The 15,322-nt window shown below is 35.5% G+C and overlaps 1 protein-coding gene across 19 annotated transcripts in view; it reads left to right on the top strand.

Annotated features, from left to right (window-relative positions):
- Positions 1-15,322, top strand: part of TRDN (triadin) — a 231,918-nt gene that overhangs the window by 149,904 nt on the left and 66,692 nt on the right. For 16 of the 19 annotated variants that reach the window (XM_058835672.1, XM_058835685.1, XM_058835682.1 and 13 more), the window contains 5 exons: positions 987-1,013; positions 6,605-6,652; positions 9,280-9,303; positions 11,345-11,395; positions 11,894-11,944. In XM_058835672.1, the coding sequence (XP_058691655.1) occupies positions 987-1,013; positions 6,605-6,652; positions 9,280-9,303; positions 11,345-11,395; positions 11,894-11,944 (201 nt within the window). The remainder of the gene's footprint in view (positions 1-986; positions 1,014-6,604; positions 6,653-9,279; positions 9,304-11,344; positions 11,396-11,893; positions 11,945-15,322) is intronic. The other 3 variants (XM_058835680.1, XM_058835670.1, XM_058835668.1) reach the window with 1 other exon arrangement.

Raw genomic sequence — 15,322 nt, 5'->3', positions numbered from 1 at the left:
TATTTCAGCTTTTAAATGGTCTGTCTTTTCAAAGTTGCAGTAAATGGATGGAGAAACAAACACAAATAGAAGACTCAGAATGTGGAGGGTAGGAAAAAAATGTAGGCTGTTTAATTTTATTTTTTTTTATGCTAAGAACCCATGCATTTTATTGTTGCAGCAAGGTGCTCTTGTTTCCGAGTGGAATCCACTTCCCCAGTATATCCAAATTGGGAGAACATAAAGATTTTCTCCTTTCACAGCCAAGCTTGATGACTCATTCATCAGATGACTCTGTTTTCTCACATAGAAATTCAGAGCAAGAAATACCTACAGTAGACAGTCAATTTGTAGAAAAATGAATCTGTCCTTTTCTCTAACATAAAAACCTGTCACAGTACTTCAGAATGAAAGTGTGAATAATGAAAAAAAGAGAAATGTGGTAGTTCAATCAATTTTCATTTAGTTAATGCAATTTTGAAGAATTAAACAGTTAATAAAAGTAAATAAATTAAACAGAGAAAACATATAAAGGAAGACTTTTGGATCTGGATCCTCTGTATCAATTCTAGAAGTTTCAATAAACTAAAAAAAAAAAAATTAAAAAAATAGAGAAAAAATTCCTAGCTTCTACAAATCACTAAAATTGTTAAAAGAGCAATTCTATTGCTTACCTTCCACCTAATATAAGCCCATTCTGGAGCCTATCTTACTCCTTGTCTCATCCTCATACTTGAAAATAGCAGAGCTATTGAAGCTCCATATATAACTTATCTATTGGCCTTGTTTTCCACTGCTTTTAATCTGCGGGTTAATTAGTCATCTGCCATGAGACTATCTAAACAAGTAATATATGTGCATGTCAGTTTTTCTTTCCACAATAAATGAACTTCTGCTCTGCATAGATAGGTAGCATATTGATGATGGGAAGAGATGTTAGGATCAATTTTAATTTCTTTATTCATTTACGCTATTTGTTTCTGTGAATGTTTTCTTTTATTTTACAGCATCTGTGGAAACTCCAAAGTCAAAAGGTGAGTAATTTGATTTGTTTTGAAAACTGAAATGGAAGAATGCTAACTTTACTGTAATGAAAAAAAGAGCTTCTTGTGAAAAAAAATTTTAACAGTATGGCTTATTTTAAACAAATATCCTTTTAAATCATAATGGTGTCTTCCTTGCAGCATCTCAAAGCAGGCATCTTTTCCTCAAATTTTTCGTGGACGAACTGTAATTCTCCAACAATATGAAATTCAGTTTCTAACCCTAACTCAAGCCATAGGGTTTTTGTGACAGAGAAGTAATCGATCTTCAACAGAGACATGACACAAAGCAATATTTCTCTTTTTGCCAGTGTAATTGCAGGACAAACCCAGTGACTGAACAGTTGCTTTCTTTGAGGAGTCTAGGCAGTTTCACAGGCAGGTTTGGTGTAATAGTTTTTGCCTACCATTTGTATGTGAACTGTCGATTGCACAAGGTAGGAGGTGTGAGAGCATCAGTGCTTGCTCCAAAATTTGCTCCTTTCCAGAAGGCACAGGGAAGTGGGACTGATGAGAAACATCAAGGACATAAATTCAAGCTGAATTTAGCTTTCAAATATAGCAAATATTAAATTGTTTCACATTAGTGTCTGGTTTTTACATACGTACAATGTAAGTTACTAGCTCCAAATTGCCTTCAAGAACATTACAGCTTTCACTTGTAACTTAAACAAAAATGGAAAACGGAATGTCAGGTTACAAACTGCCCTTCACTTTTAGTCCTTGTTTATTCATGTCAATGACCACCATACTTCTATACGCATTCCCTTTCAGATAAATGGGGGAAAAAAAAGTTTTAAAAGGTTTAGTTAATTAAGGATAAGTAGAAACATTGTATTTCCATTATATAATATAGGAATAATTATGTTATTTCTGTTGTCAAAAGAGCAGTCTCACAACTGAAAGTGTTGGCTTCAGCCATCTTAGTTTTACTATAATATCAACCTAATATTGAACCTGAAATTGTTCCCCAGTGTCTAAGTAATGACAACTTTGTTTTTTTCTTCATTAAATAGAAATGATTTGATTTTAGCTCTGGGGTAATTGTTGATTTCTTAAAAATTTCTTGTTAGCAAGTCATATAAATTTAACTTAATGTTGCTAATCTTGAAACTCAAACATAGCCTGTACTCCAGGGGAAAAATCATATTGATATTAAAATGTTACAGCTGTTCCTTTTGCCACTTAGTAAGAATCACAAAGGAATGTTGTTATTTTCTTCTATATTCTTTTGTGATGCAGACAAATTCTAGTAGAAGTTTAATAGTAGTTATTTAGTAGAGTTTAACCTTTCTCTAAGTGTGAAGAAAATCATTGCTTTTCAATCCATATTTCTGTGTTCTATATTGTTTCTATTTATTTGTTTGTTTCTCATTTTTTTGCTGTTAGTTCTTAGAGACTTAGCAGCTCTGGGCACAATATGATTTTCCATATTCAGTAGGTGTTGGCAAATGTAAAATTTTTTTAAGCATATTCGTGGAAGGCAAACAATTCTCTTCTGAAAAAATAAAAAGAAAGGCTTTTTATGAAATTTTCTATTTCTTAATTAAAAAAAAATAATCTGCTGGCATAGAATGAGGTCTGGGCCATTCCCACTAGCCTGTATTTCTTTTGAAAACAAAAACTCATCGAACTCATATGGAGCTTTCTTGCATTTTCTCACAAGCAAGCTGAAATGTTTTCATTCCTCTGTATAACAGAACGGTTCCTAAACCATAACAGACACTTCTTAGGTTAATGGTTTATTGATGTTTCTGATGTTGCAATGAGGAGTCCCTGACCTCAGGTTTCAGTGAGTGAAATGTTTTTTGTTTCCAGTGAGAATGATTTCTTTCAGTCTTCCATCACACTGAGCAAATATCTCAAAATAGCTTTAAAATCAGTGACATTTTAGAATGCATATTTTTGATGTGGATGCTAGTTATGCAACCTGACTCTTTTGGGATAAAAATATTCTAACAAATTTGATTGTAGCCTACAACTATTGAGACTGCAGAAATATTTGACTGATGAATTGCTCTCCTGGCCACTTTCAGCATAAAACAATATCTGCTGAATTGTCTCTCGTTTGTTTCCTAAGAGCTTATGATGGAATCAGAGAAACAATTATAAAGTAAATTGTCCATTTGATCTACATTATGCCAAGTTGTGAAGAATTTTGATGAGAAATGACAAAATATATGTGGGAGTATTGCTCCATTTATTTAATCTATTTTCTGAAAGTATATTTTACTGATAATATGAATCCCTGACAAATTTCTGATTTTGTCTTCATGTACATTTATTTTATTTTGTATTGTTTCATGCAAGGATTTTTGTGGGCTTGGTTTGGGATGGGGGGGGTTGTATTTCTTCTTTATTTTTTTTTAGTGCCTGCCATTCCGCAGAGAAGAAAAATATAATACATTAGAACGTTCACATTACTTAAGCCTTATGGCTAAAAGATCAGCTTTTCAAATAGGGAATATCTTGACCAGGATTATTTTTCACAAAGAGATCATCTTTCAGGCTGACATTCAGAAGTGGCAAGGACTTAGAAAATGCCTGGTAGAAGGCATGACATCTTGACCTGCTCAGAAAATTTGTCACTGTTCTGATAGAAACAGAGAGAACCAACCCTTCTGAATCTTATTCCAAGCACTGACTCTACACGGACAGGCTTACTATTTATACAGACCTTCAAAGTGCCAGCCATTACCTTGATGGTAAAAGACCTCTCAGCATCACCAGAGTAGCTCATACCTCTCTTCTGAAAAAGCAAAACAGATAATGGAATGTCCTGTTTGTCCTTCCAGATACTGCTCTGCCATGTCTAGATGATGTTACTTGGCAGCTCTGCTACTTGGCAGAGCTTGGAAGCTCTGCTCTAACTCAGCAAGTTCTTCTTTACAAACACTCACTTACTCATGGCAGTGCTGTTGCATTACTGAATGCCAGAATATATTGTATGCATTACAAACATAATATGTTATACAAATATGCATAATAAACCTAAACTCTGTAATACAGAGTTACACACTGATAGCCAGAATACTGTTAATAGTGCTGGTTGTTATAGCAGCCTCGATGTTTCTCAAGGATGGATGGGTCCTTCATGATAACCACACTTGTGGCCTACCACCACATACATTTGATGACTAAACACCTGATTTTCTCAGAAAGCTGTATTGCTCTTCTAGCCTGCAGTTCAGTATCCAGAAAAAAATACTTTTATTTCATTAGTATTCTGGCTTTCAGAAATTTTACAAACCAAAACTGCTTTTATTTCAGATGAAAAGGATAAAAATGTTTTGAAGAAAATAATAGTTCTCAATAACTCATTTAACTCTTTTCATACCTGCTTTTGCAGTTTTAATGCTCAAAATATACTTGCATATGGGGAAAGTTTCTGGTGTCCCTCTTCATATGTTTCTTTCCATATTCAAATAGGCTCATTCTTAAAGATATTGACCAGTTCAGTAAACATTTTAGAAGCACTGTGATATTGATTTGCTCAGTGGAAGGGTGCTTAGAGACATCTTGGCTTATCAGTGTCTAATTCATGGTTAGTGTAAGTAGTACTGCTGATCTGGGCCCAGGTAACATGGATTTATTAATGGAAATATTAAGGGTCTTTGGTTCTCTCTTTGGTTCTCTCTGGGTCTATGAACACCAATAAAAAAATTAGGTACTTGGATAGAAATAGAATACTCCCTTTTATTCTTTGAGGATCAAGTCAGACATATTTTCAAACTAGATTTTATTTTCTGGAAAACTGAAGATTATCTTCCATAAAATAAGTTCCCTGAGGTAACCGAGGTGCAGAAATGCAATATTTCACTGTTTACATGGAGATTGCTCACAAACACCTGCTCACATCACAAGGGAATAATTGATGCCTGTGAGTGGGTTCATCCCAGTCAGCGTGAAGCAGTTCATCTGTCGATACTTGACTTTTCACTGAATCTCAGATTCAGGGAATCTGGGAACAGAAGATCATTCCTCTGTCCCCCATCCCACCAGCAGACTTGGCAGACAGGCCATATCAGCTGAGCTGATCTGCTTGAGCCATCATGCCCAGCAGTTTGAGAATGCTCCTGAAAGGATGTCCTGGTGGTGCCCCTGGGGCCAGACTTGCAGTCCAGGCAGCAGGAAAGCAGTGAGCACACATAGAGGCACTTCATAGGTCCTTTGAATTCCCTGACTCTCTCAGCATAAAGAATGGTAATAGAACATGACCCTCAGAGTTTACTTTGTCTCTAAAAGCCAAACTCTTAATTTTCAACTGTGATTTGTTCTAACAAAATGACAGGGTGAAATAACAAGCTGAGAGGTTGTTATATGTGCTAATGACCCCGAAGCTGCAAAGACATTTTCTATACCCATCAGATGTAAATTAATTTTCACTGTCCACTTTACATCCTGCCACTTATGCTGATTGATCGTTCTTTACACTACTTTCAAGCAATGACAGTGAAGCTGATTTTCTTAATGCCATTTTTTGTCTCAAACATTGTAAGAGTTTAAATTAAAGCAAGGATTTTATTTAGCATAATAGTTATAAATTATGGCTACAGAAGTGAAGTGTTGGAAGTGCCATTTACAGCTAAACATGTATATTTATAGATTTACAATATTTAACCCCAAATAATTCAATGAGATAAGAAATATATATAAACTGTTCTAAAGATATAATCTTGTACATCAACAAACCTGCAGTGTAAATTGCCAGAAACTATAAAAGATACCCATGTTTATGTGACCAAAGTCTAATGGTACCTCTACCTGCACCACCTCTTCTTAGATAGTTTTATCCTTAATATCCCTTGTCTCCCAAGATGTGTAAATGAATTTGCAAACTTTGCTTGTGAAGCTTGTGAATAAGGAATTGGATATGCCCATGTATCCTGACCTGAGCTGTTACCGCTGCTTCCCCTGGCATCAGTAAATGTTTAGCAGCCCTGCTGCACAGGTGGTCTGGTTCAAGCTTCTTGCTTGCCCACAGAAATCTCAGTATTCAGAAGGATCAAGTTAGATGTCATAACATAACTCCATCTGTGGCCTGCTATCTTCACTGAGACGAACCATGTGCTTAAAACTGAGAATATGGGGCAAGGTTTTGCTGTGTTAGGGGTGCAGGGTGGAGGTTTCTACTGGTGCAAACAGAAAACCATGCTTGCTTGAAGAACTCTCAAATGGCTGGGCAAGGTAAAGACCTGCTTGCTTTGCCCTCTTCTCTGTTACAAAATATATGCTGCAGTTTAGTCCCTCTTTCATCTGACATCACAGAATCATTGAATGGTTTGTGTTGAAAGGGACCTTAAAGATCATCTAGTTCCAAGCCCCCTACATTGGGCACCCCCACTTCCTGCTTGATCAGATCTACTATTAATTTTCTGAAAGAAAGTAAAAAAAATAAATCCCTCTTCTTTCAGACAGTTAAAAAAATATCTATTATGTATTCATATCTTGGGGGTGAATCTTATGATTGGAAATCTTTGAAATCTTTTGACTCAAAATAATGTGTAAGCATTTTAGAAGAGCTGTGATTTAGCAACACCTCTGACTAGAAATCTTACTTAAACTGTATCTTTTATTTGCAGCAGGACTTGAAAAAAAAGAAGGAAAAGCAACAAAAGCAGCAGTGCAAGGTAAAAATAAAACAAAACACATTGGCATTATCTCTCTTAAAGCACAATGGCACAGAAACAATAACCTCAGAGAGCTAGATGGCAGCACCCTTTAAATCTACTAGCTCACCAATATTTTTTCAGAGTTCTGCTGTGTTTCTCAGAGAAACAGGGAATTTCCATTATAAAACTGGCTTCTACAAAACTGCCACCCCAACAAAAATCTTCAGGTAGATGGCTGCCCACTTCAGATGAAGGGCTCTGTGCTGGGACTTAGTGTCCCACTGATCCTGCAAGAGGCTTCCTGCCCCTGTAGCCTAGACAGGGATCAGCCTTTGCTACTCAGTCTGGGAGAATAACTTCCAATGAAGTAAAGGGGCAGGGGCCCTCTGAAGTCAGCTGAGCTGCCTGTCTTGTCCCAGATGAAACATCAGCCCCATGAAGAGTCACAAAGGTCCACTGCAGAGAATCTCAATAACTTTTGAGACCAGGACTTGGAGAATTTTTTCACAAAAATCTTAGGATTGGTATGGATAGGGCATGAGTGGGAATGTCTGAGTGGGAGCACCAGAAGAAAGGCTGCAAGAACCACTTGTTGATGGCACATAGTTCAGAGGGACACAAAGTCCAGTGTCCCGAGCCAACAGCAGAAATACCAAGGAATGGCCTACACCAAGGTCAAAACAAAACTCAGGACACTGAGTAAACACAAACAGAGAAGGATGGATTCCTTAAACCATCTGAAGATGTGTCATTTCCTATTATATATGTTATTATTATTATTACTATTATTATTATTATTATTACTACTACCTTCAGCATTATATCCTGCATATTTACTTCTTGCACACTTGTTATAAGCAATCCATTCTTTTTTTAGGTTAGTATGGTAAGAAGCAAAGTAATAAAAAAGGGGGTCTTAATCCCCAAAGCTTATCAGCTCAGGTTTCCTTTATGTGATACACATCCTAGCTGCCTACTGAGGTGATGTTTGTATTTACTCATGCTCAAATTGGCAGCTAGAGCCCTGTTGATGAACTTGCCAGTATCCTTTAGTATAAGGTGTAAGACATTTACTGGTGTAGCTTTGGTCAGTTGAGCTTTTACCCCTTTATTTTCTGCAGTTTCTCAGCTTCAGCTTTACTCAGAATTACTCAAGCCAGCAGACACCCTGCAGCAGCTGTCAGCTGCTTGGTAGTTGTCATGGAAAATGTTATAATTAGGTGGGCCTTGGCCTAGATTTCAGTCATTCTTGGGCTGGGTATCTCCACATTATTTTCCACTGCCACACAAGTGCTTCCCCAGATATCTACACTTCTTCCCCTCTTTTAGTCTGTCTCATGCAGCAATGGGGTGTGCGTGGCTGCTGTAAGATTTGTCCTTTCTGTAATATACAACCTGTTGTTGGGATTTTATCTGCCAAACATTTTAAGTGTGCCATAACGACCACAGACTGAGCAGCACAAACTATAGTTTCACGTGGTTGGCGTGGAGAAGTGTTTTCTAAACCACAGGTTGTGATACCCAAGGAACACAAAAGGGGGACAAACTCTTTCCCATGACAGCAGTCAGTAGCAGCATCAGCACTGTTTTCCCATGCCAGCACTATCTAGTCCCTCCAAGTCAAAGGAATAAGAGCAACATGTAATGTCTGTCACAACTATTTCTGCAGCTACTTCCCAGTGCTGGCAGTGGCTCAGCTCCTCTGATGCACAGAAGTGAGCAAAACCACTTTCACACAGCAATTCCCTCTGCTTCTCATTTCTACACCATATATGTATGGAGCTGCTGCCAACACATTGATCACCCAAAGACAAACAAACCAAAAAACGTTCTGGATCCTTTTTGGATATTACCATATACTTACATTACTCACAGAAGAGCACTTTGCATCAGGACACATTTCAAAAAGTAGAGGGATTCAGTCCTGGTCAAAACTGGGACTTGAAATCTAAGAAAAAAGTATAAGGAGACTTGCAGGAAAATCTGGAGTCTTGGATTTGCTCAGCAATCAGGAAATAACTTCATTGTTTCAAACAAAGGTTTTAGTGATTATTTCAGCTTTGACCTCAAACCCCCACATCTGGAAACGTGCTGAAATATTGTAGCAACATCTCAGTTCAATGGTCTTTTATTACCTGTAAAGCTGAACTACAGGTAATAATTTTAATTGCTAAAAGAGGAGCAAGAAGGCACTTAACTTTAACTCTTTGACCTATTTGTTTGAAAAAGTTTGTGGGCAAATATTAGGTTGGTTTCCAGGAAGTTCACCCCTGTTACTGAGAATTAGTATTTAAAAGAGATTATAAAAAGGTCGTTGTTTTTGGTTTTTTTTTTCTGGTAGTATCCAATAGTGCTAATAAAGGAGACTTTCCCTTAGTTAAGGCAGATAGAGATCATGTCAGACTAGGGGGTTTCATGTTTTTCTGCATGTATGAAAGGGAATAGGTGGGAAACATGAATTTTATTCACATACTCTGTCAAGAAACAGTGGAGGTCCAAGATATATTTAAGCATTTAGGGTCAACATGCATTTAAATACGTTTTAATTAGTTGATTATATTTTTAAAAGTTTCTCATGTGAACATGTATTCTAATATTTTCTTTTCTCATTTCATTTTTATTTCCCTTCCATTGTCTTTTAACAGATAAACCAAAGGTGAAGCAAGGAAGTAAGTTATAGTTTTACTCATTAAAGTAACATCTTCTGCAAGAGTTCGTGTAACTATACTCTTAATAATGGAGGTGTACAACAGCTTTAATTTCTTACTGGCAGGCTTCTGAAATTAAAGGCTTTATGTCATGCCTGAAATTACTTATTTTGACTGGGGCTCTGTCTTCAGCTGTCTTCTTTTCTTTGTAGACACTCTTGAACTGAACATGAAACCTCTTGGGAAATTTTCATTACACATGAGCACAGAAGAAAAAGTTTTTCAGTCTTCCCACTGAATTTTATTCCTCCTCCCAAAATGTTCAGTGATTATCTTAATATTTAAAAATTGGAATTATTTTTTTATTATGAATGTGAATATATCTGAATACATCCACCAAATATGTCTACAGATATCTGCAGAAAATTGTGTATTTTCTCATTTCAAAAATAAAGGACTGAATAATAATTTAGTGAGTATAAAACACGAAGATCAAAGCAGAAGAGCAGTAGTAGTTTCTGAAGCAGATGTCTGAGGTGTGATGAGGAATAGAAGAGCTTTATTTTTAAAAAAATCGCATTTTTGACCTTGTTCAAGAGATTTCTTTCCCGAATCTTCTCCTTTAAAAATTATTGAAGTGTCTAGTATTGCCTTTATAGAAACACAGTATAGAAGGAGAAAAATAATGAAAAATTTCTCACTTGACTTCAGTCCCAACAGAAGAGGACTTTCAATGTCAACAGCAAATTAGGTTTTTCCACTTGATGGCTATTTCGGCCATAAATAAAAAGTTATTATTTATAGATTCCTTCAATTCAGATTCCCCAGGACCTCAGTTCATCTTAGTCAGATGCAAATACTAAACTATGAACAAGAAGTTTTATTGATATCATGATAAATTGCTATTGGACACAGTCTATGCTTTTATAATAAAGAGAAAATTTGTGAACTGTGTATCATTAAGTCAGTAAACAATTACCACTAACACTACCTACTGTAGCTTATACAAGTTTTATGTCTAACTACTAAATACAACCTCCATCTCCTAAACACAAACTCCTCCTCATCAGGAATCTTGATTTCTTATCCTATGTGTAGAGACCAAGAGGGTCTTCCAACAGTTTCATTTAATATCTTCTGGCACTGAATTGCTGCTGAGTTTTTCAATAGAAGGAATTTTTGATTTATATGTGATGGAGAGCCTAGTATTTTTTATTTTTTCCAGAAAACATCTGTTAGTATTTCTCAGATTACGTGTACAAAACAGTTTAACCAACAATCAGATGGTTAAATTACTTAAAATACAAGAAGTCAAAATCCATCTCTGATCTTTTTGAATAGACTGTTTTGGAACCATCTTATCTGCCTTCTTAATTTTGAGGTGGAAAGCTTTGGAGACCTCTCATCAGCCCAGAATAATGATCTTACATTTTGTCTGAAACCAAATTCTTGTTTTCCATCTGGTGCAAATTATTTCTCATGCTTTTTCCAGAGGACTACCCTTCCTTGAGGAAGGCTGGTGTGGCCTAGCCATCTTCTCTACCTGTCTGTAGGCAGAATGAATGCAGCTCTTCACCTACCTATTTGTCACTGCTATGTTGCTCACCCACTTTGAACAACATCTTTCCTTTAAAAAAGAATAGATCCAGTAAGAAAACTATTTTCCTTGCTCAGCAAGAATGGGCAATCTCAGGTGAGGGAAGTAGGTCATAGTCGGCTCCAGTGAGTCAAATTTGGCAAAGCATCAGTTGTTACCTTTCTGGTTAAGAACACTGAAAAACTTCCCTTTGTCTCATACTAAGTTGGAGTTTGCAAATTTTATAATTAAATCTACAATAGTTAATCTACAAAACACATTTTATGGACTAAACTTTTTGAATGATACCTGGTGAATTTTGTATAAATCTTCCAATAACTCAATTTTTATCCATGTCTTTCAATACGTAGTTTTTGTCTCTTGCACAATCTATATGCTTCATTCTCCCCTCTGGTTAAATCTCATTGTTTCACTCAGCTGTGGTTTCTGCTTTTCACTTTATTGGTGTGACCAATTCTTTTACAGATCCTGGAAAAGAGAAAGAATTAAAATCTCCAGCTGCCACAAAAGATAAAGGTAACACAGCAGGACGAATTTGTATATAGCTGTAAGATCTATATGCATTTTTAAAAAAACAGCTTGAAATGCACTCCCGTGTCATTTTTTAAGGTATTATTTAGTTGGGAATTTATAACCATAATGCTATTTTGGTAAATTTATTATGAAACTTAATTGGCATTACCTGAATTAGAAGTGCAAAGAGAGCACTGTTACATTAGATATGAAAATTTAGAGGACGAAACTCAGAATTTAGGAAATCTTGTTAGCATTTATTACGAGCTGCAAAGTGAAATAAGTTTTAAGTGATCTTTGTTCTTTCATAAAATTTAAGAAAATTTATGGTTTCACTTTGTGAGCATGCTAAGACAGATGAAAATTAGTTTTGTGCTACACATTGAATTGGTATCTCGTGTCAGTTAGAAACCACAAATTATTCAATCAATCATTATTCTAGAGGCATTAGATGTTAACTTTTAACATTCCAGCTTGAAGATTAATAAATTATTTTTACAGAACATGCTAAAGAAAAGGGAGAAAAGAATCCTACATCTTTAAAAGAAAAAGGTAAGAATACATAATAAAATATATAGGACTTGCTAAGCCCAAACAAAATAGAATGAAGATGATAATTTTTTAAGCAATCATTATCAGTCTTTCCCATTATAAATCTTAACCAATCAAAATTTAATTAGTTAAAATATTATACAGGATGAATAGCATTAAATAGTCAGGGAGAGGGGAATATAAATAGAATATATCAAGAAAATTAAAATTCAGAATTCTCAAAATTAATTAAATCAATATAATAAACCACTCTGTAAAATAGTCAAGAGCCTTGCAAAGAAGGTCTGAACAATGCAAAGTCTTTAATAGGGGCCAGTTAAGAAATTCTGACCTGAATACTTTCACAAATGTGTGAACATAATAAGAAGAAAGTAAGGTTTATGAGCACATGAGTGGGAAATATGCTTTCTGTATTCCATAAAAGTTCTAGCTAAAACCCCAGAGCTTCATCTAGTCAACCACTTGCAACATGAGAGGTAATCTGAATCTTTCTTGTATTCCTTATATTTATTTTTTTGGCAACTTGATTAGAATAGATAGTTAATTCAATTAAATTTCCTTTCATCAATTGTTTTATTGGGTGCTTTTTGCACATCTTGTTTCTTCCCTCCTTTCTAGAAAAAACTTTATTTGGAAGAAGTTACTTATGGATAAGTCTTATTTGACATCTTCAGAATAAAGAGATCTACCATATGTATAGTCAAATGAATATTTATTTTAAGTTATAGTCTATAACTTTTATAAGTCTTTAGCTATATATAAATAGATATGGTCTGCAACATACAGACTTTAGTCTGTAACTATTTCAAGTTACAGTCATTCTATGCAATTTCAAAGAAAGGACTGAATTAAGAGGTCAATTCAAGCAGTATTGAAAGATGACAAAAAAACTTATAAAGCAAAGGAAGAATAACTTATTGTTATATTTTCAAAATCCTAGAAGCTATGTTCGTTCATTCACTTTTTTATTCAAAAATTTATATTATGGAGATCTTCAAATTCTCTGATGCATACATTGTACTTGTGTGTGTGTTCCATTCCTAATGTACACACTAATGCCTTATTTACATGACCTTGGTTATCTGGACCAGAGCTGTATATCTGAACTCCATGGAGTCCTGTGGCCCTCTCCACAGACTGCCTATAATCTGTATCTTCCTCATGGTGTTATGCTGGAAAATTAGAAGCAGCACTTGAGTGACAACTTTTCCCCCTCTTTCCCTGCATGGAATACATGTATTCAGCCTGCTGGTCTTTTGAAAAGATTACAGGGAGGCAGGGAGAAGAAAAAAAAGAGAGAAGACACAATTATTTTTCTCTTTGATAAGAGTTTCTTTAGAGAAAATGAACAGTGTTTTGCCTACCCTGTAAAAGTTTTCATAGTGTGTCCTTTGTTGAGAGTGACCACAGCACTGTTTTTTGTCTTCTGTGCTCATGTTTAACATGTCGACAACTTCAATTAGTAAGTTATTAGTAATTAGTAATCACAGGTCCTTCTAACACGGCAAAGGACCCACCTTTTTTCTTCAGAAAAGAGTAGGCAGGAATTTATTTTAAATGTAAATACAGCTGAAAATTTGCTGCTGAATCGATCTGTAAAGACATCACAGGCTCCTGAGCAGTAGCACTGATGTCCAGCCCAGCTGAGCCTGTCCCTCAGATCCTGAGAGCTCTTGCTGATGCAGTCATCACTCTTTCCCATAATAGGCATCAAACTGGCATGGTTCTGTGCCTGTGCCTAAAAATGAGGGTGCTGATTAGGGAGCTGAAGAGCTCAGTTGAAAATATATCAGCATCAAAGACTATAGGGACAACTTATAAAGCTGTGGGGAGAAATTTCTAGAAATCTTGGTGCCTTTCTTAACTGTGTATTATTGCATTATGGGTCACTCTGCTGCAAAAACATATCTTTAGTATTATTTGTCCCCCATTTCAGTCACCATATCCGCCCAAATTTTAGTTCATAAATTAATCAAAGCCATTTGCATGCCATTCCTTCCCCTCTCCATCATGAACCAAACCCCATACATGGGCCCCTGTAATGGTTATTGACCAGCTCACTGGGAAATTCACACTCTTCGCAACTTGGTGTTTCACAATTGTTTTCTTAAAGTGGATCTTTCTGGAAATTCAAATATATCAAAGGACATAGGAAACTAGGGATTTTTAAGACTGCATATACTTCCTAATTATGTATCTTGGGAGTTTGTTACTATTCATGTAAACTAAATAAAGGAACACTTCTAGGTGAAGTGTTAAATACTTTTGGTAATTAATATGTGTCTGGCACCTTATGCAATAAAAGAGGTATCATCACACCTCATTCCCTTTGAAGGATGAGGTGTTTGAATGAACAAGGAGGCTATCCAGACCAAAAACCTTATCCTAAAGCAGGTTATTTTTCATAAATTTAAGCATAGTGGTTTTATTTAAAGCAGAAACAGGAAAAATAAATTCCTGCATTTGGACTTGTTGCTGGGATACTCTAAAGATCGTAGTCCAACCCAGTTACTTTATCTATTTTATGAGGTGAATAAAATGTCTTCAGTCTTGGAGCCTAATTTGATTATGAATAATTAAAGAGAACACTGGAATAATATATTTTCCACTTCTTAGTGATACAGGACATCTCAAGACTGAATTTATAACTGGTTTTTCAGTTCTTCCCTGCAGTAAAGAAGAGTAAAGAAGCCCATTTGTACTCACAAATATGAAAACTGACTTTCTTTTGACATAAGCATATTCAAATAACTTGAAACCAATGAAACTCTAAGGTATAATTTGCCATATGGTTTTTAGGTAGGTATCTTACCCAGCTAACCAGAGTAGATGTTCATTCATCCAGAGGGTATAACAGTGGCACTAAAAGATTGTAATATTTCATATATAATTCCTCATTGAATTTTTTCAGATATTTGCATTTTGCTGAGTTATTGAATTGACAGCATTTGTCCTGCATAGATAACATAGATCCATTCTCACCCTGTGTTCCATGACTTATTTTCCAAATAAATGCTCTTTTTACTTCTTATTTGCTTTTGACATGTCTTGGGATGTCTTTGAATATTTTCTTATGTCAGCTATGTGTGGATAATAAACCTATTTATTTTTATGCACAGATTGACAGGGGAAATAAGTCAGTAGTATGTATTTCTTTCTTGTCATATACATTATAGTATACTGTCATTAAAGAAACAAATGAGCTGATTTTCACTTGCTATGCAGTACTTGTGCTTCCTTTAAAGCAAAAGTAACATGAAATAATACCTTGCCTGTGGCATTTTTTATCTTAATTTGTAGCATACTTTTTTCTTTCCCTTAAAAATGGAGTTATATTGCGAGCAGTAGCAGTTCACATTTCTGTCTATTTCCATTTAT

This window comes from Poecile atricapillus, chromosome 3, assembly GCF_030490865.1.
Source record: "Poecile atricapillus isolate bPoeAtr1 chromosome 3, bPoeAtr1.hap1, whole genome shotgun sequence".
Taxonomy (NCBI): Eukaryota; Metazoa; Chordata; class Aves; order Passeriformes; family Paridae; genus Poecile; species Poecile atricapillus.
This window is presented reverse-complemented; position numbering and strand designations above follow the sequence as displayed.